The sequence below is a fragment of the Oncorhynchus clarkii genome, chromosome 22 (assembly GCF_045791955.1).
Source record: "Oncorhynchus clarkii lewisi isolate Uvic-CL-2024 chromosome 22, UVic_Ocla_1.0, whole genome shotgun sequence".
Lineage (NCBI taxonomy): Eukaryota > Metazoa > Chordata > Actinopteri > Salmoniformes > Salmonidae > Oncorhynchus > Oncorhynchus clarkii.
Window position 1 is genome coordinate 10,762,582 of NC_092168.1, and position 14,903 is coordinate 10,777,484.

General features: G+C 46.4%; 1 protein-coding gene across 1 annotated transcript in view; it reads right to left on the reverse strand.

Moving 5' to 3' along the window:
- Positions 1 to 2,562: 2,562 nt before the first annotated feature.
- Positions 2,563 to 14,903, reverse strand: part of LOC139380176 (protein Wnt-6-like) — a 34,902-nt gene continuing 22,561 nt past the window's right edge. The window contains exons 3-4 of the mRNA XM_071122629.1: positions 9,473 to 9,783; positions 2,563 to 3,568 (exon numbers count right to left, since the gene is read on the reverse strand). Coding sequence (XP_070978730.1) covers positions 3,107 to 3,568; positions 9,473 to 9,783 — 773 coding nt within the window. The 3' untranslated portion in view covers positions 2,563 to 3,106. The remainder of the gene's footprint in view (positions 3,569 to 9,472; positions 9,784 to 14,903) is intronic.

Sequence of the window (14,903 nt, forward strand, 5' to 3'; positions counted from 1 at the left end):
CATTACCCCAGGAGGAGTCATATTGGTCTGATTGATCCAAGAAAATGTGTCTGCCTCATGACATATAGCCACATAGAGTGGCAGGCCTTCATTAACGTCTCTGTGTGTTTTACAATCAACGGGCAAAGGCAGACACATATCCGAATACACCACATTCCTCATGGCACTGTTCAGGGGGAGACGTGGAAAACTACACCTCTCCATTGAGAGACGGCAGGCAGGCAGAGAGGCAGCCACATTAATACCAGGGCTTCTATAAATCTATCCACTGTCTATGCAGTTCCTCTGGCTCTATCCACGCTGAACCGTGGCAGCCTGAGGAGAGAGTGCTCCTAGCGATTTCCCTGTCTGTGGCCTACCTCTGTATTAAACACTGCTGGCTCCACTGAAACGTGAATTCCTGGAAAAAATGAACTTGTGTCAACTTGCAAGGCTCAAACTAATACAGCAGGAGTTTTTTTTTTACATCATAAATAACTCAAAACAACACATTTTTTTGTTGGGTGGCAAAATGATATAGTTGAAGCAGAAGTGTTGAAAATACATCTTCCAGAATGGTCATTGGAAGGGAGTGAGGTGAAACCCTCCACCCTGACCCAGCATGAAGACAATTAATATGAATAACACTTACACAATGTGTTGAAGGTCAACGGAAGGCAAAAGTGACATACGTTTCTATAAATCTACTCGTTTATAAAGGGTTATGCATTTCAATCTCTGCTTTGTCTTGGTCTAACAAAAAAAGGCACTAAAACGAGACAAAAAAAATGACATTTGAATTCATTGCTACACAGACCAGAAAACAAAAAATACAAATAAATGAAAACTAGAGTGAACAGTTTACTTTTTATTTGTATAGTAAATGCAGAAACTCATTTGCCAATTTATTTAAATGTATATAAATACTGTAACTGGAAAGTAACTAAATGGACATGAAATGAACTTTGTAGAATAATAGTTTAATCAATGAGCAACTAAGTATGAGAATATCAAAATGATGTCTAAGAATCCAAACAAATAATGAGAAATGATCTTTAAATCATTCAACATTCCATGACAAAATCCTGTTTTCTAAACTTGTGTCTTGCTTTGAATCCAGAAAGCAACAAAACAACCTTCTTCCATTTTGACAAAAGGGTTGTTTAAACATTCATACAGTAACAGTAAAACGCTCCTGGCAGCCCAACAAGTCCAAAAGTTGTTCTATGGGGAATGGATAGGCCAAGACCTTGCTTAGTCATGCATATATCTCACATATGAAATGTCACATTTGGTCTGATTTCATAATTTGGTCGACTACAACCCAAACTTAACATGGTAAAGTGACCAGTTCTACTGCTAACATAACTGTATGTAAAGAATGCCTAATATTGTAGTAAATCTCAGTCAGAATAGTTCAGTTTTACCAAGTCTTTCTCCCTTAAAGTGATATTCTTTTTTGTACAAAAACTGTATTTAGATTAAATTAAACACAAAATGTTGCTGATTCCACAGATAGAGCTAGTATCCTGTGCAGTGTGTAGTCACTGTCATGGTAACGATATGAACTATGAACTCTGGCCAGAAATCATCTGGTCATAAACCATGGTATATTGGCAATAAATTATAGCGATGTGATCTCTCATCGTACTCTCTCTTTGTTTTGCCAATGGTTTCTTGTCTTACAGATCCCTGAAAGGTAAGTAGCAACAAAAAAAACGACACAGTACATTTCAATAACTTATAGCTATGCACATCAACAGAAAACGTACAGCGTGTTTGGGTACCAACACAACTCATGAGGAATCGTTATTATTATTAATCACAGTGAATGCTTTATTTCCACCCCCCCAAAAAAACAAGCAAGAAGATCTTATTTGCCTATTCTAAAGAATTTAGGGAGAGAGTAAAAATAAATGGTCTTTCTAACTTCCAACTCACTTCAGCAAGTTGACTTATCAAAGAGACAAATGTATGGATTCATTGTCAGCATTGTATGTGATTGTGACTGGCTATTCTGCACAACGTGACTATACCTAACAAAGCTTAACGTAACAAATGCTTTAATTGAAAGTGCATTACAAAAGCCCTTTATATTAAACAGATAAACATAGTATCATACTTTCTCGATACTGCACCATACAACAAAAAACAACAACAAAAAAACAGTCTGAACATATTTTTCCATTTGCAAACTACTCAAACAAACAAAACCAGTAATGTAACAAATGGCTTACATAGATAGCTCCAACATCCAAAGTGCTTTTCAGAGAGACGGTAGGCACGTTCCTCACCTTATCACTATGAGTAGTCTTGTCATAAAAATGTTCATAAATAATAGTCTCGGATGTCAGTTCAGCTCCTCACCATGATGCAAGATGGGGTTCGGTTCGTCTTCCAAAAACACAACCCCACATTTCCCTTTTTTATACATTTTGTGCTAGATACAAAAAACCTGTATTCCATGTTGAGCATGTCCATTTACCTTTCACATGAAGGACATTTATGTAACATAGGAAAATATTTTATCACCATGACTGTATTTTCCACATGCAAAGTCATTATTATGTCACCCCTCGTAGATACATGGTTAACTGACTATGCAAAGTTATTCCCTAATGGTGGGTTGTAGGCCCCAGGTTCTTAGTGGGTCTTAGCATTGGGTTTGAGGCTAGAAACACTTGTTATGCTATTTTCTGGGTCAATGGCTAATTCTAAAGACTTGTGGTGGGTGGTTCACTGTGCAAACATGTTTGGGAACCACTGCTTTAGAGGCTAACAGCTCTGTACAGATGACTGAGAATAGTACCAAACTTTCTGATTGTCTTATATGACATGGGACCCAGCATTCTGCTCTAGAAAGTTCTGGGAGCTGAAATGTAACTTTTAAAAAGAGCCTAAGTTCAGGGTCATAGAGCTCTATGTGGTAAGCACTGAAGTAGTGGCCATTCTGGACTGTTCTACAGCTTGAGAGGAGAGTTCCTCCAGCTGTCTGTCCACGATGATCCTAGATAAGACATTCATCTTTCAGCGTGCTCCTGAAGTGAACTGTGGGAGCCTGATCTCAGTGCATCATTCCTGTGAGGCTGAAGAGGCCTGAAACCAACCAAGTTCCTCTGTGGTAATGCTAGTGACAGAGACTGAGCTCTTTCCTCACCGAGCACTTCTTACACTGCACCACGCAGCACCAGTGGAAGCGGCAGAGACAGTTCTCCTCGAACACCACCGTCTCGTCTCGGTAGCCACGCTCACAGCACAGCAGGTCACAGCCACTCACGTCCATGGCTGTGCTGTTACACATGCGGCCCCGCGTGCCCAGCGAGCCTGTCTTCCTGTTGGGTGAGCAGAAGTCGGGCGATTCGGCCGAGTAGATCAGGTCCTGTTTGTCCGGAGGCTTGATGTTCTGGCCCACAGGAATCAGGGTCTTGCCATCGTTGCCTCCCATCACCTTGGAAGCTCCATTAAACCTCTCCAGCAGGCGATCACCCACCTCCCGAAAGTGAGGCATCTTTTTCCAACAGGTCCGGAGTGTGCAAGACCCGGACAGGCCATGACATTTACATTCAGTCCTCATATAATTCCTCACCGCCTGTAGTTAAGACACAGAGATAGATAGGTGAGATAAAAGCAGACACCATACAGAAGGAATTTACCCTCCCCCTCCTGCCTCTGGCCTTCACAGAGCTCCCAGACCTTGACAACAGAACAGAACAGAGATCATTCAGTTATACTTGTGCTAATTAACCCTGGCTGCATGCACTGCTCTAACCTCTCGGTAGCTCTTTAAGATCACGTTATTGTTTCTACATTTGGGCTCCCTTTGCTTCTTGTATGTTATTTTTCCAAAGATGTCCTCCTGAGACTATAATTGGCCCAACTACACAGCCACTCCTCCCCATTTACCTGTCTCTGACCCCTTGGAAAGGTTTTGGCTTGTGTGACAGTGTAACATACTGTGATGAAGCAATACTGACAAGGGTGAGCAAGTCCCAGGAAATTCAGAGTAATAACCTGTAATTACCTTCTCAAAAGAGCAGACAACCTCCAAACTGAGTCAGTGTTTCCCCTATATTCATTTAGCAGCGATGGACCACCGCTGCTAAATTCTTTCCACCGCTTCTGCCGAGACTCACTTTTAAATCAATAGTTGTTGGTTCAATGACTGGAAGTATATGGGAACAGCTAGCATGTTCTTGCGCTAAGGCTAGTAGCAATGCACCCCCCACACACACACACCCTTGCCACCATTGCTGAAAAAATACTACGGGATCAATGTTGCAATGTTCCTCTCTCCCTGTCAACAAGAAAGTCATTGTATTTCAATATTTCACTTTGTCTACATACATGTACTTAGTCCTTCATAAAGAGCTGGAAAAAATCGCAGTTTTATAAGGAGAAAAATTAGCAGCTACTTGGCTTAAAGGTTTGAAAACTAACTGTGTGGCACACACTTGTTTCCTTGTTCAGAAACACGATTGTTGTTCAACTATCAGTTTACAGTGTTATAGAACTATTGTAGTGTGGTGCATACTGCCGGCAGAGAAGTCAGGGGCAGGTGAGCGAAAACTGATTTACAACGGTGTCGTTTAATATCCATAAACCACCGTCAACAGAACAATACAATAAATGTGTCAAACAAAACCCGGTAAATACCAGCATACCGTGCATAAGCACTACTAGAAACAATTACCGACAAGGACATGGGGGGGAACAGAGGGTTAAATACACAACATGTAATTGATGGAATTGGAACCAGGTGTGATGGAAGACAAGACAAAACCAATGGAAAATTAAAAGTGGATCAGCGATGGCTAGAACGGTGACTTCGACCGCCGAACGCCGCCGTACAAGGAGAGGGACCAACTTCGGCAGAAGTTGTGACAGTAACTCCCCTTGACGCAAGGCTCCAGCAGCACGTCGACACCGGCCTCGGGGACGACCCGGAGGGCGCGGGCGATCCGGGCGAATACGGTGGAACTCCTGCAGCATTGAAGGGTCCAACACATCCTCGACCGGAACCCAGCACCTTTCCTCCGGACTGTACCCCTCCCACTCTACGAGATACTGACGGCCCCTCGCCCAACGCCTCGAATTCAGTATGGAATGGAGCGAACGGAGTACGCCGGGGCCCCCCAATGTCTAGAGGGGGCGGAGGAACCTCCCGCACCTCAGACTCCTGGAGCGGTAATCGGGTGGAAGCTGTAACCTATAACAAACCTCGTTCACTCTCCTCAGGACTTTAAATGGCCCCACAAACTGCGGACCCAGCTTTCAGGAGGGGCAGGCGGAGGGACAGGTTTCGGGTCGAGAGCCAGACCCGGTCCCCCGGTGCGAATACCGGGGCCTCACTGCGATGGCAATCTGCGTTCACCTTATGGCGCGTCATGGCCTGCTGAAGGTGAACACGGACAGCTTCCCATGTCACCTTCGTGCACCTGAACCAGTCGTCCACCGCAGGAACCTCGGTCTGACTCTGATGCCAAGGCGCCAGAACCGGCTGGTACCCCAGTAAGCACTGGAAGGGAGAGAGGTTAGTGGAGGAGTGGCGAAGCGAGTTCCGTGCTTCTACACCTGCATTGCTTGCTGTTTGGGGGTTTAGGCTAGGTTTCTGTACAGCACTTTGAGATATCAGCTGATGTACGAAGGGTTATATAAATAAATGTGATTTGATTTGATTTGATTCTGTGCCATCTCGGCCCAGGGCATGAACGCCGCCCACTCCCCCCGGGCGGTCCTGATAATCGGACCCACATCCTGGTTCACTCTCTCCACCTGACCATTACTCTCGGGGTGAAACCCTGAAGTAAGGCTGATCAAGACCCCCAGAATTCCATGAACGCCTTCCAGACCCTAGACGTGAACTGGGGACCCCGATCAGACACTATATCCTCGGGCACCGCGTAGTGCCGGAAGACGTGTGTAAACAAGGCCTCCGCAGTCTGTAGGGCCGTAGGGCGACCGGGCAGAGCGAGAAGACGACAGGACTTAGAGAAAGGATCCACAACGACCAGGATCGCGGTGTTACCCTGTGAAACACAAAACGGCTGAAAAACATGGCCCACCTTGCCTGGCGATGGTTCAGTCTCCTCGCTGCCTGGATGTACTCCAGATTGCGGTGGTCAGTCCAGATGAGAAAAGGGTGTCTAGCCCCCTCAAGCCAATGTCTCCACGCCTTCAAGGCCTTGACGACAGCCAACAGCTCCCGGTCCCCCACGTCATAGTTTCGCTCTGCCGGGCTGAGCTTCTTCAAGAAGAAGGCACAGGGGCAGAGCTTCGGTGGCGTACCCGAGCGCTGAGAGAGCACAGCTCCTATCCCAGCCTCGGATGCGTTCACCTCCACTATGAACGCCAGCACGGGCCAGCACGGGAGCCGAGGTAAACAGAGCCCTCAGGTGACTAAAAGCCCTGTCCGCCTCAGCTGACCACTGCAAGTGCACCGGGCTCCCCTTCAGCAGTGATGTAATGGGAACCGCTACCTGACCAAAACCCTGGATAAACCTCCGGTAGTAATTGGCAAACCATAAGAACCGCTGCACCTCCTTTACCGTGGTGGGAGCCGGCCAATTACGCATGGCTGAAATGCGGTCACTCTCCATCTCCACCCCTGAGGTGGAAAAGCGATACCCTAGGAAGGAGACGGACTGTTGAAAGAACATGCATTTCTCAGCCTTGAGAAATGCTCCAACAGTCGACCAAGCACCAGGGACACATGCTCGGCACGTGTAGCGTTATATCAAAATGTCATCATTATACACCACTACACCCTGCCCGTGCAGGTCCCTGAAAATCTTGTCTACAAAGGCTTGGAACACTGATGGCGCATTCATCAACCCGTACGGCATGACGAGGTACTCATAGTGCCCTGAGGTGGTACTGAAAGCCGTCTTCCACTCGTCTCCCTCCCGGATACGCACCAGGTTGTAAGCGCTCCTGAGATCTACTTTGGTTAAGAAGCACGCCCTGTGCATTGACTCAATCCCTGTGGCTATGAGAGGTAGCGGGTATACCTCACAGTGATCTGATTCAGACCCCGATAGTCAATACACACGGGCGCAGACCTTCCTCCTTCTTCTTCACAAAAAATAAACTTGAGGAGGCGGGTGAAGTGGAGGACCGAATGTACCCCTGACGCAGGGATTCGGAGACATATGTTTCCATAGCCTCCGTCTCCGCCTGTGAGAGGGGATACACGTGACTCCTGGGAAGAGCAGCGTCTACCAGGAGATTTATCGCACAATCTTCCCTTCGATGGGGTGGTAATTGAGTCACCTTCTTTTTGGAGAAGAGCCAAATCGGCATATTCAGGGGGAATACGCACGATGAAGACCTGGTCTGGACTAAACACCTACCTGAGAACTCTCGCGACCACCCCGTGAGGGCCCTCTGTGGCCAAGAAACAGTGGGGTTATGACAAGCTAACCAGGGTAGGCCCAGCACCACGGGAAATGCAGGAGAGTCAATAAGGAAGAGACTAATTCTCTCCTTGTGACCCCCCTGTGTCACAATGCCCAAAGGAGCGGTGACCTCCCTAATCAACACTGACCCTAATGGTCGACTATCTAAGGCGTGAACAGGGAAGAGCACAGCCACGGGAACAATGGGGATCACTAAACTATGGGCTAACGCTCTATCAATAAAATTCCCAGCCGCGCCTGAATCGACGAGTGCCTTATGCTGGGAATGCGGGGAAAACTCAGGGAAAGTGACATACACAAACAAATGCGCAAACAGGGGGCTCTGGGTGAAAATGGTGCCGGCTCACCTGGGGTGACGCAAGAGCGCCCTGCCTGCTGCCTCAATCAGAGGAACCAACCTGGCACCGACCGGCAGTGTGACCTCTGCTGCCACAGATGTTGCACGAGCTTGAACACCCTTCTGGTCTCCCTACGCACCTCCCCTCCCAGCTCCATGGGTATCGGAGAGGGGGTGTGGGAGGATGGAACCACCAGACCCCGATCTGAACGTCCGCGGGTAGCCAGCAGGTTGTCCAGCCGGATGGACAAGTCCACCAGCTGGTCGAACATGAGGGTGGTGTCTCTCCCCGACGGACGTCCTCACGCAGACTGCAGCGGTAATGGTCGATCAGGGCCCTGTCATTCCATCCCGCGCCGGCAACCAGGGTCCTAAACTCCAGGGCGAACTCCTGGGCGCTCCTCATCTCCTGCCTCAAATGGAAGAGGCATTCACCCACCGCTCTACCCTCGGGCGGGTGGTCGAAGACTGCCCAGAAACGGCGGGTGAACTCCTCAAACTGGACCCATGCCGCATCTCCCTCTCTCCACACGGCGTTGGCCCACTCCAGGGCTTTCCCGGTGAGGCACGAGGCGAGGGCGGACACCCTCTCACGGCCCGACAGAGCCGGGTGGACGGTGGCCAGGTATAGGTCCAGTTGTAAAAGGAACCCCTGGCAGCCTTTCCGTCATACTCCTGGGGCAGGGAGAGACGAATCCCACTGGGACCAGGAGGAAGAGGGGCGCTCAGGGGAGACTCCAGGTGTGCTGGTGGAGGTGCTGGAAGAACACCCTGTCTCTCCCAGCAGTCCATAGTCTGGACAACGTGGACCATGGCAGTGCCAAGATGGTGGAGCATTGCTGCGTGCTCCCAGACACGCTCCTCCACCCCTAATACCGGGGTACCTGCTCCTGCTGACTCCATAATTTTGGTCGGTAATTCTGTAGTGTGGTGCATACTGGCGGCAGAGAAGTCAGGCGCAGGAGAGCAAAAACGGATTTACAACGGTGTCGTTTAATATCCATAAACCACCATCAACAGAACAATACAATAAATGTGTCAAACAAAACCCGGTAAATACCAGCATACCGTGCATAAGCACTACAAGAAACAATTACTGACAAGGACATGGGGGGGAACAGAGGGTTAAATACACAACATGTAATTGATGGAATTGGAACCAGGTGTGATGGAAGACAAGACAAAAGCAATGGAAATGAAAAGTGGATCAGCGATGGCTAGAAGGTCGGTGACTTCGACCGCCGAACACCGCCCGAACAAGGAGAGGGACCAACTTCGGCGGAAGTTTAGAGTCCAACTATGGCTAGAGGCTGTCTTGGATGATGCATTGGATGAAAGGAGGAACATTCAGCTAGACAATGAAGACTTTCAGCATCTGAACCTAATTTTCACCATTGTTAAAAATAAAAAAAAAGTAAGCATCAGGTGAACATAATCTAAAACATTTCTGAAGTATAATCTCCTGTCCTTCTGCTTATATCAGCACAGGTCAAGTAAAACATATGAGATTAAGTGTGTTTGGAGTGAATGATAAAAAGTTAGCTCACCCCTTGGGGTGGTCTAGTGCTCCATAAGCTACTGCCTCTGGGGCACATTAACATTGTGCAACTCCAAGGATGGGTTCGAATACGACCCACTGTTCTTTCCTACCTATATATATCCATTGTAATAAAGCATGAAGAATTACGAAAGGAGTGGGACTGTATCACCCGTTATTTAAAAAATGAAAGTTTCCCTCTACCAGTCGTCCTGCTTCGTTGTTGTGGAGATCGATCAACGTCCTGATGTCACTCTTGCCCTTTTTCCTCTTGGCATCCATGAACTGCTTGGACTTCTCGTAGCCAAACTCCACGTCGTCTCCGCAGCCGCCCCACTCCCACTTGACTCCTTCGACAGAGGTGGTGGTGGAGAAGGAGGCAGGCCGGGGGGGAGCCCTGCTCCTGGTCGCCTCACAGCCACACTGCAGCAGCTCCCCCATACTGCAGGCCTGCGTTACCGCGTGGGTCACCCCAGCTGCCGTGATGGCGTACACAAACGCTGTCTCCCGGATGTCTGAAAGATCATACAGACACAGACACAAACAAACACACACACACACACACACACACGCACACACACACAGGGGTGTCATCAGAGGAGTGAACAAAGAGTAGCCTAGGGCACCTAGTGCTTTTCCAATTGTTATTTGATTTATTTTGTATTTAACCTTAATTTAACTAGGCAAGTCAGCTAAGAACAAATTCTTATTTACAATGACGGCCTGCAAATGAGTGGGCCGCCAGTGTTTTGTGTTAATGCAGGCACTAGTGTTATTGTGTTTCAATCCAGAGTGTGACACTACAGACTTGTGGCGAGAAGAACCAACAACCTCTGCAGCATTCAAGACTGTTGCTTTGTGCGAAGGTGTTAAAGTTCACAGTTAGCCATTGATATGTTAATCCTAGCAGAACAGTAGCCACAGCCTTGCCTTGGCTCCAAGTCAGAGCAGGTCCGCTGGAGACAAGGCCCAGTGAGACATGGGTGCCGGCCCGCGTAGATGGAAACAGAAGTGAGACATGGGTGAGACATGGGTGCCGGCCCGTGTAGATGGAAACAGAAAGGTCGGATACCCCTGGTATCTCAGACACAGCTGCAGGGCTATTACTGTAGAAGAGGGGGCTTACCCCCCTGGCCCAGAGGGATGTACAGCTGCAACTGCAGATTCCCCTGTTCTTTGTTACTTTGGAAAAGATCCAGGTGTATTTTAGGCCAGTTGTCGACAACATCTCTATTCACTGTTTCTAGCTGCTATATTTCCAGGAACTGGGGGAAGGGAGGTAGGCAGTTAGCAGTCCATTGTGTCGAAGCTAAAATGAAAGACTTATTTTCTGGAGCTGGAAGACATGAGCGTGCAGTCACCGCTCTGCCCTGTTGCCAATTCCATATCGCATGATTCAGTGAATGGGATTCATTAAATCTAGTGAAACAGAATCGGTGCCGTGCGAGGGCCCTGCAGACCAGCACCCTGTGATATGAATACCAGCTGTCTGTCTGCACACCCAGTGATGGCTCCATACAGGCCTGTTCTGTGTGTGTGGCGTCTCCCTGCCAGCCCCAGCCCCAGCTCAGCCCGAGCCTTGCCCCAGCCCAGCCCAGCCTCAGCCCATCCCAGCCCCAGCCTGAGCCCAGTCCAGCCCCAGCCTAGCTCAGCTTTGACAGTCACCTGAACAGCCCCAGCCCAGCTCCAGCCCTAGAACATCCCACCTGAACACACCTCATCCTGATTCCTCCTCAGTCCTCCCTACATACTTCTCCAATAAAGCCCCTCCCGGCCTGCCTGTCATATGCATTGTGCAGGCCATTCCCTATCACACACCATCACTGTTTGTTCTCAGGTTCAACCAGCTGTATAGATCTGGGGGGAAAACAAACATTCTCCTCCCAGGCCAATTGAGTGTACAGAAGGGGTAGAGCTGACTAACTCAATAACTTCTGTTGAGACTCCTCTTAGACAGGCCAGTCACGTCAGCTGCTGTTGCAGGAGGTATCATATAGCCTGTGTCTCAAATGGCACCCTATTCCCTTTAAAGAGCACTACTTTTGACCAGGGCCCATAAGGCACCAGGTGTGTCAAAAGTAATGCACTGCATAGGGAATAGGGTGCCATTTTAGAAGCGTCCATGGAGGGATTGAAGGGAGACGTCGAACAGTCACACCTGTTAACTGTTTCAGCAGGAGAGGTGGAACTAGAGGAAACAACTACAGACAACTGTTTAGAACCCCCCCCCCCCCCCCGAATCTCTAAGGGGTTCAATGTCTAGACAAGTTACAGTGTTGTTTCAGTTAAGAGCTATGTCCCTTAGCTTCGCTCGTCTTTAGCTGCTACACCAACGTGTAATGCCATCATCATATCTATATTGGATAGAAGATGTTCAATTCATGACGTTAAACGAAACTTTATTACAAACACAATCAAAAAGTGTGCCGGTTCAGTTGTACAATGTGACTGACCCTCTTGACTAAGATGATAAAAAACCCAGTAACATGACTACGAGAGAGAGGAGATTATGAAAATGTATATCTCTTGATTTGAACACCCTTTTATAATTTCCTCCAAGACACAAATTCCAAACTTCTCCAGCAGCCTATGCCTGGGCTTGCCTGGGAGATCACTTGGTGCCAGAAGGGGCTTCACAAGGAATTAGCTAATCTTTTTTTAATACTCAATCTTTGAGTCAACGATGCATGGGTTCAGGTAAAAAAAATATAATAATATGGATGGAACCCAGGGCCCCTCTCTGTAGCAGTACATGTGACAAAGCCTGACGAGTGTGAATACTTTTTATTGATTGATTTTGCTTCCATGTGTCACAGTCAAGTCTTGTACAGCACATATCTCATAGAAAACCTGAAATCCATTCTATTAAGTCATAGAACAGTGAGCACACCAAGTAATCCCTAAAGATGCACAAAATAGACGAATACACTTACTCCAAAACTATACACATTCCACCTTAAAAATTATGCATATTATGCCTTATATTGCATAGCTTTTACTATAATCTGATAATTGACTCAACGCAGCTGCTCTGTTGATCTCTGAATGGCGAAAACACATATTTCTTTCATCGTGCAGAGTCCAAGACCATAAGCCCCTCTCAAGCCCTCAACTTCGAGCCAGAGGAATGTTCAAGAGTATTCTGACTGTAGCTGGACATTGGTGTTCACTGGATGCACACTCCTGTGCCTTAACACAGGTGTGAAATAAATTATTATATTGAAAATACATGAAAAATCAGTAAGCTTAACAACTGTCTGCCCCAGTGGAGCAGTGAGAGGTTGATATAGTACACCACTTTAAGTGTTGGTGGTATGGAAAATGTATGAATGTTCATTTATATTTGTACAATTTATCCCATGTCCAACTGGGATCATTTAATTGACATTATTATGACATTATGTCACAATGTCTCATCTCATTCAGAGAGGAATGTGTGCAATGTTAAATAGGTATGTTTTTAAATATAGAGTACCAGTAAAAAGTTTTGCCACACCTACTCATTCAGGGGTTTTTATTTGTTTTTACTATTTTCTACATTGTAGAACAATAGTGAAGACATCAAAACTATGAAAGTAATGTAGTAACCAAAAAATTGTTAAACAAATCAAATTATAATTTTATATTTGAGATTCTTCAAAGTAGCCATCCTTTGGCTTGATGACAACTTTGCACACTCTTGGCATTCTCTCAACCAGCTTCATGAGGTAGTCACCTGGAATGCATTTCAATTAGCAAGTGTGCCTTGTTAAAAGTTATTTTGCAGAATTTCTTCCCTCCACAATGTGTTTGAGCCAAGGTAGGGGTGGTATACAGAAGATAGCCCTATTTGGTGAAAGTCCATATTATGGCAAGAACATCTCAAATAAGCAAAGAGAAACGACAGGCCATCATTACTTTAAGACATGCGGAAAATTTCAAGAACTTCGAAAGTTTCTTCAAGTGCAGTCGCAAAAACCATCAAGCGCTATGATTCCTGTGGCTCTCATGAGAACCGCCACAGGAAAGGAAGTCCCAGAGTTACCTCTGCTGCAGAGGATAAGTTCATTAGAGTTAACTGCACCTCAGAATGTAGCAAAAATAAATGCTTTGAATTAGTGCAAAGAAACCATTACTAAGGGACACCAATAAGAAGAAGAGACTTGCTTGGGCCAGGAAACAAGGGCAATAATCATTAGACTGGTGGAAATCTGTCCTTTGGTCTGTTGAGTCCAAATTTGCATTTTTTGGTTCCAACCGCCATGTCTTTGTGAGCGGATGATCTCCGCATGTGTGGTTCCCACCGTGAAAAATGGAGGAGGAGGTGTGATGGTGCTTTGCTGGTGACACTGTCTGTGATTTATTTTGAATTCAATGCACACTTAACCAGCATGTCTACCACATAATTCTGCAGAAACGCCATCCCATCTGGTTTGTGCTTAGTGTGACTATAATTTGTTTTTCAACAGGACAATGACCCAACATACCTCCAGGCTGTGTAAGGGCTATTTGACCAAGAAGGAGAGTGATGGAGTGCTGCATCAGATGACCTGGCCTCCACAATCCCCCGACCTCAACCAAATTGAGATGGTTTGGGATGAGTCGGACCGCAGAGTGAAGGAAAAGCAGCCACTAAAAGTTTTGCGATTAGGCTTCGGACATAGAGGTAATTTGTGGTTTAGTGCGGTACCCTGCGTCACCACTTCATTGCTCCAGACCAGCGCAAGGGGGAGTTAGAGCACTGATCATGCTTTTGGGTCCTACTGTGTCTCTAACTAAAAATGAATGGGTGGCTTAAATCTAAATAGAAACTGATAATTGTGCACAACTTCAGTATTACTTACTAAAACTGTTGTTACACTAAGGTTAGGATTATTTTGGTTTTACTGTAGTACTGTAGGCCACTCACGACCGGTCACGTTATACAGCGCCTGAGTAGCGCAACGGTCTAAGACACTGAATACCAGTGCAAGCTGTGTTGCTACATACCCGTGCCGTCCTCGACTGGGAAACCCATGAGATGATTGTCGGTTTTTGGTTTCTCTCCCTCTAAAAACATGTCTCACCCCATGTTCAATAATGGTATTTTTCTCCCTCATTTTACGTTATTTGAAAACAAAATAATCTCCAAAATATTGTTATTTTTTAAACAAAGCAATTATTATTAATTTAGTATAATTATATAAAATCCCGTTGGATATTCTCACAGATATTTTATTAACCCTGTTATTAGCAGGACAATATACACTGCTCAAAAAAATAAAGGGAACACTAAGATAACACATCCTAGATCTGAATGAATTAAATATTCTTATTAAATACTTTTTTATTTACATAGTTGAATGCGCTGACAACAAAATCACACAAAAATTAAATTAAATTAATCAACCCATGGAGGTCTGGATTTGGAGTCACACTCAAAATTTAAGTGGAAAACCACACTACAGGCTGATCCAACTTTGATGTAATGTCCTTTCAAAATGAGGCTCAGTAGTGTGTGTGGCCTCCACGTGCCTGTATGACCTCCCTACAACGCCTGGGCATGCTCCTGATGAGGTGGCGGATGGTCTCCTGAGGGATCTCCTCCCAGACCTGGACTAAAGCATCCGCCAACTCCTGGACAGTCTGTGGTGCAAAGTGGCGTTGGTGGATGGAG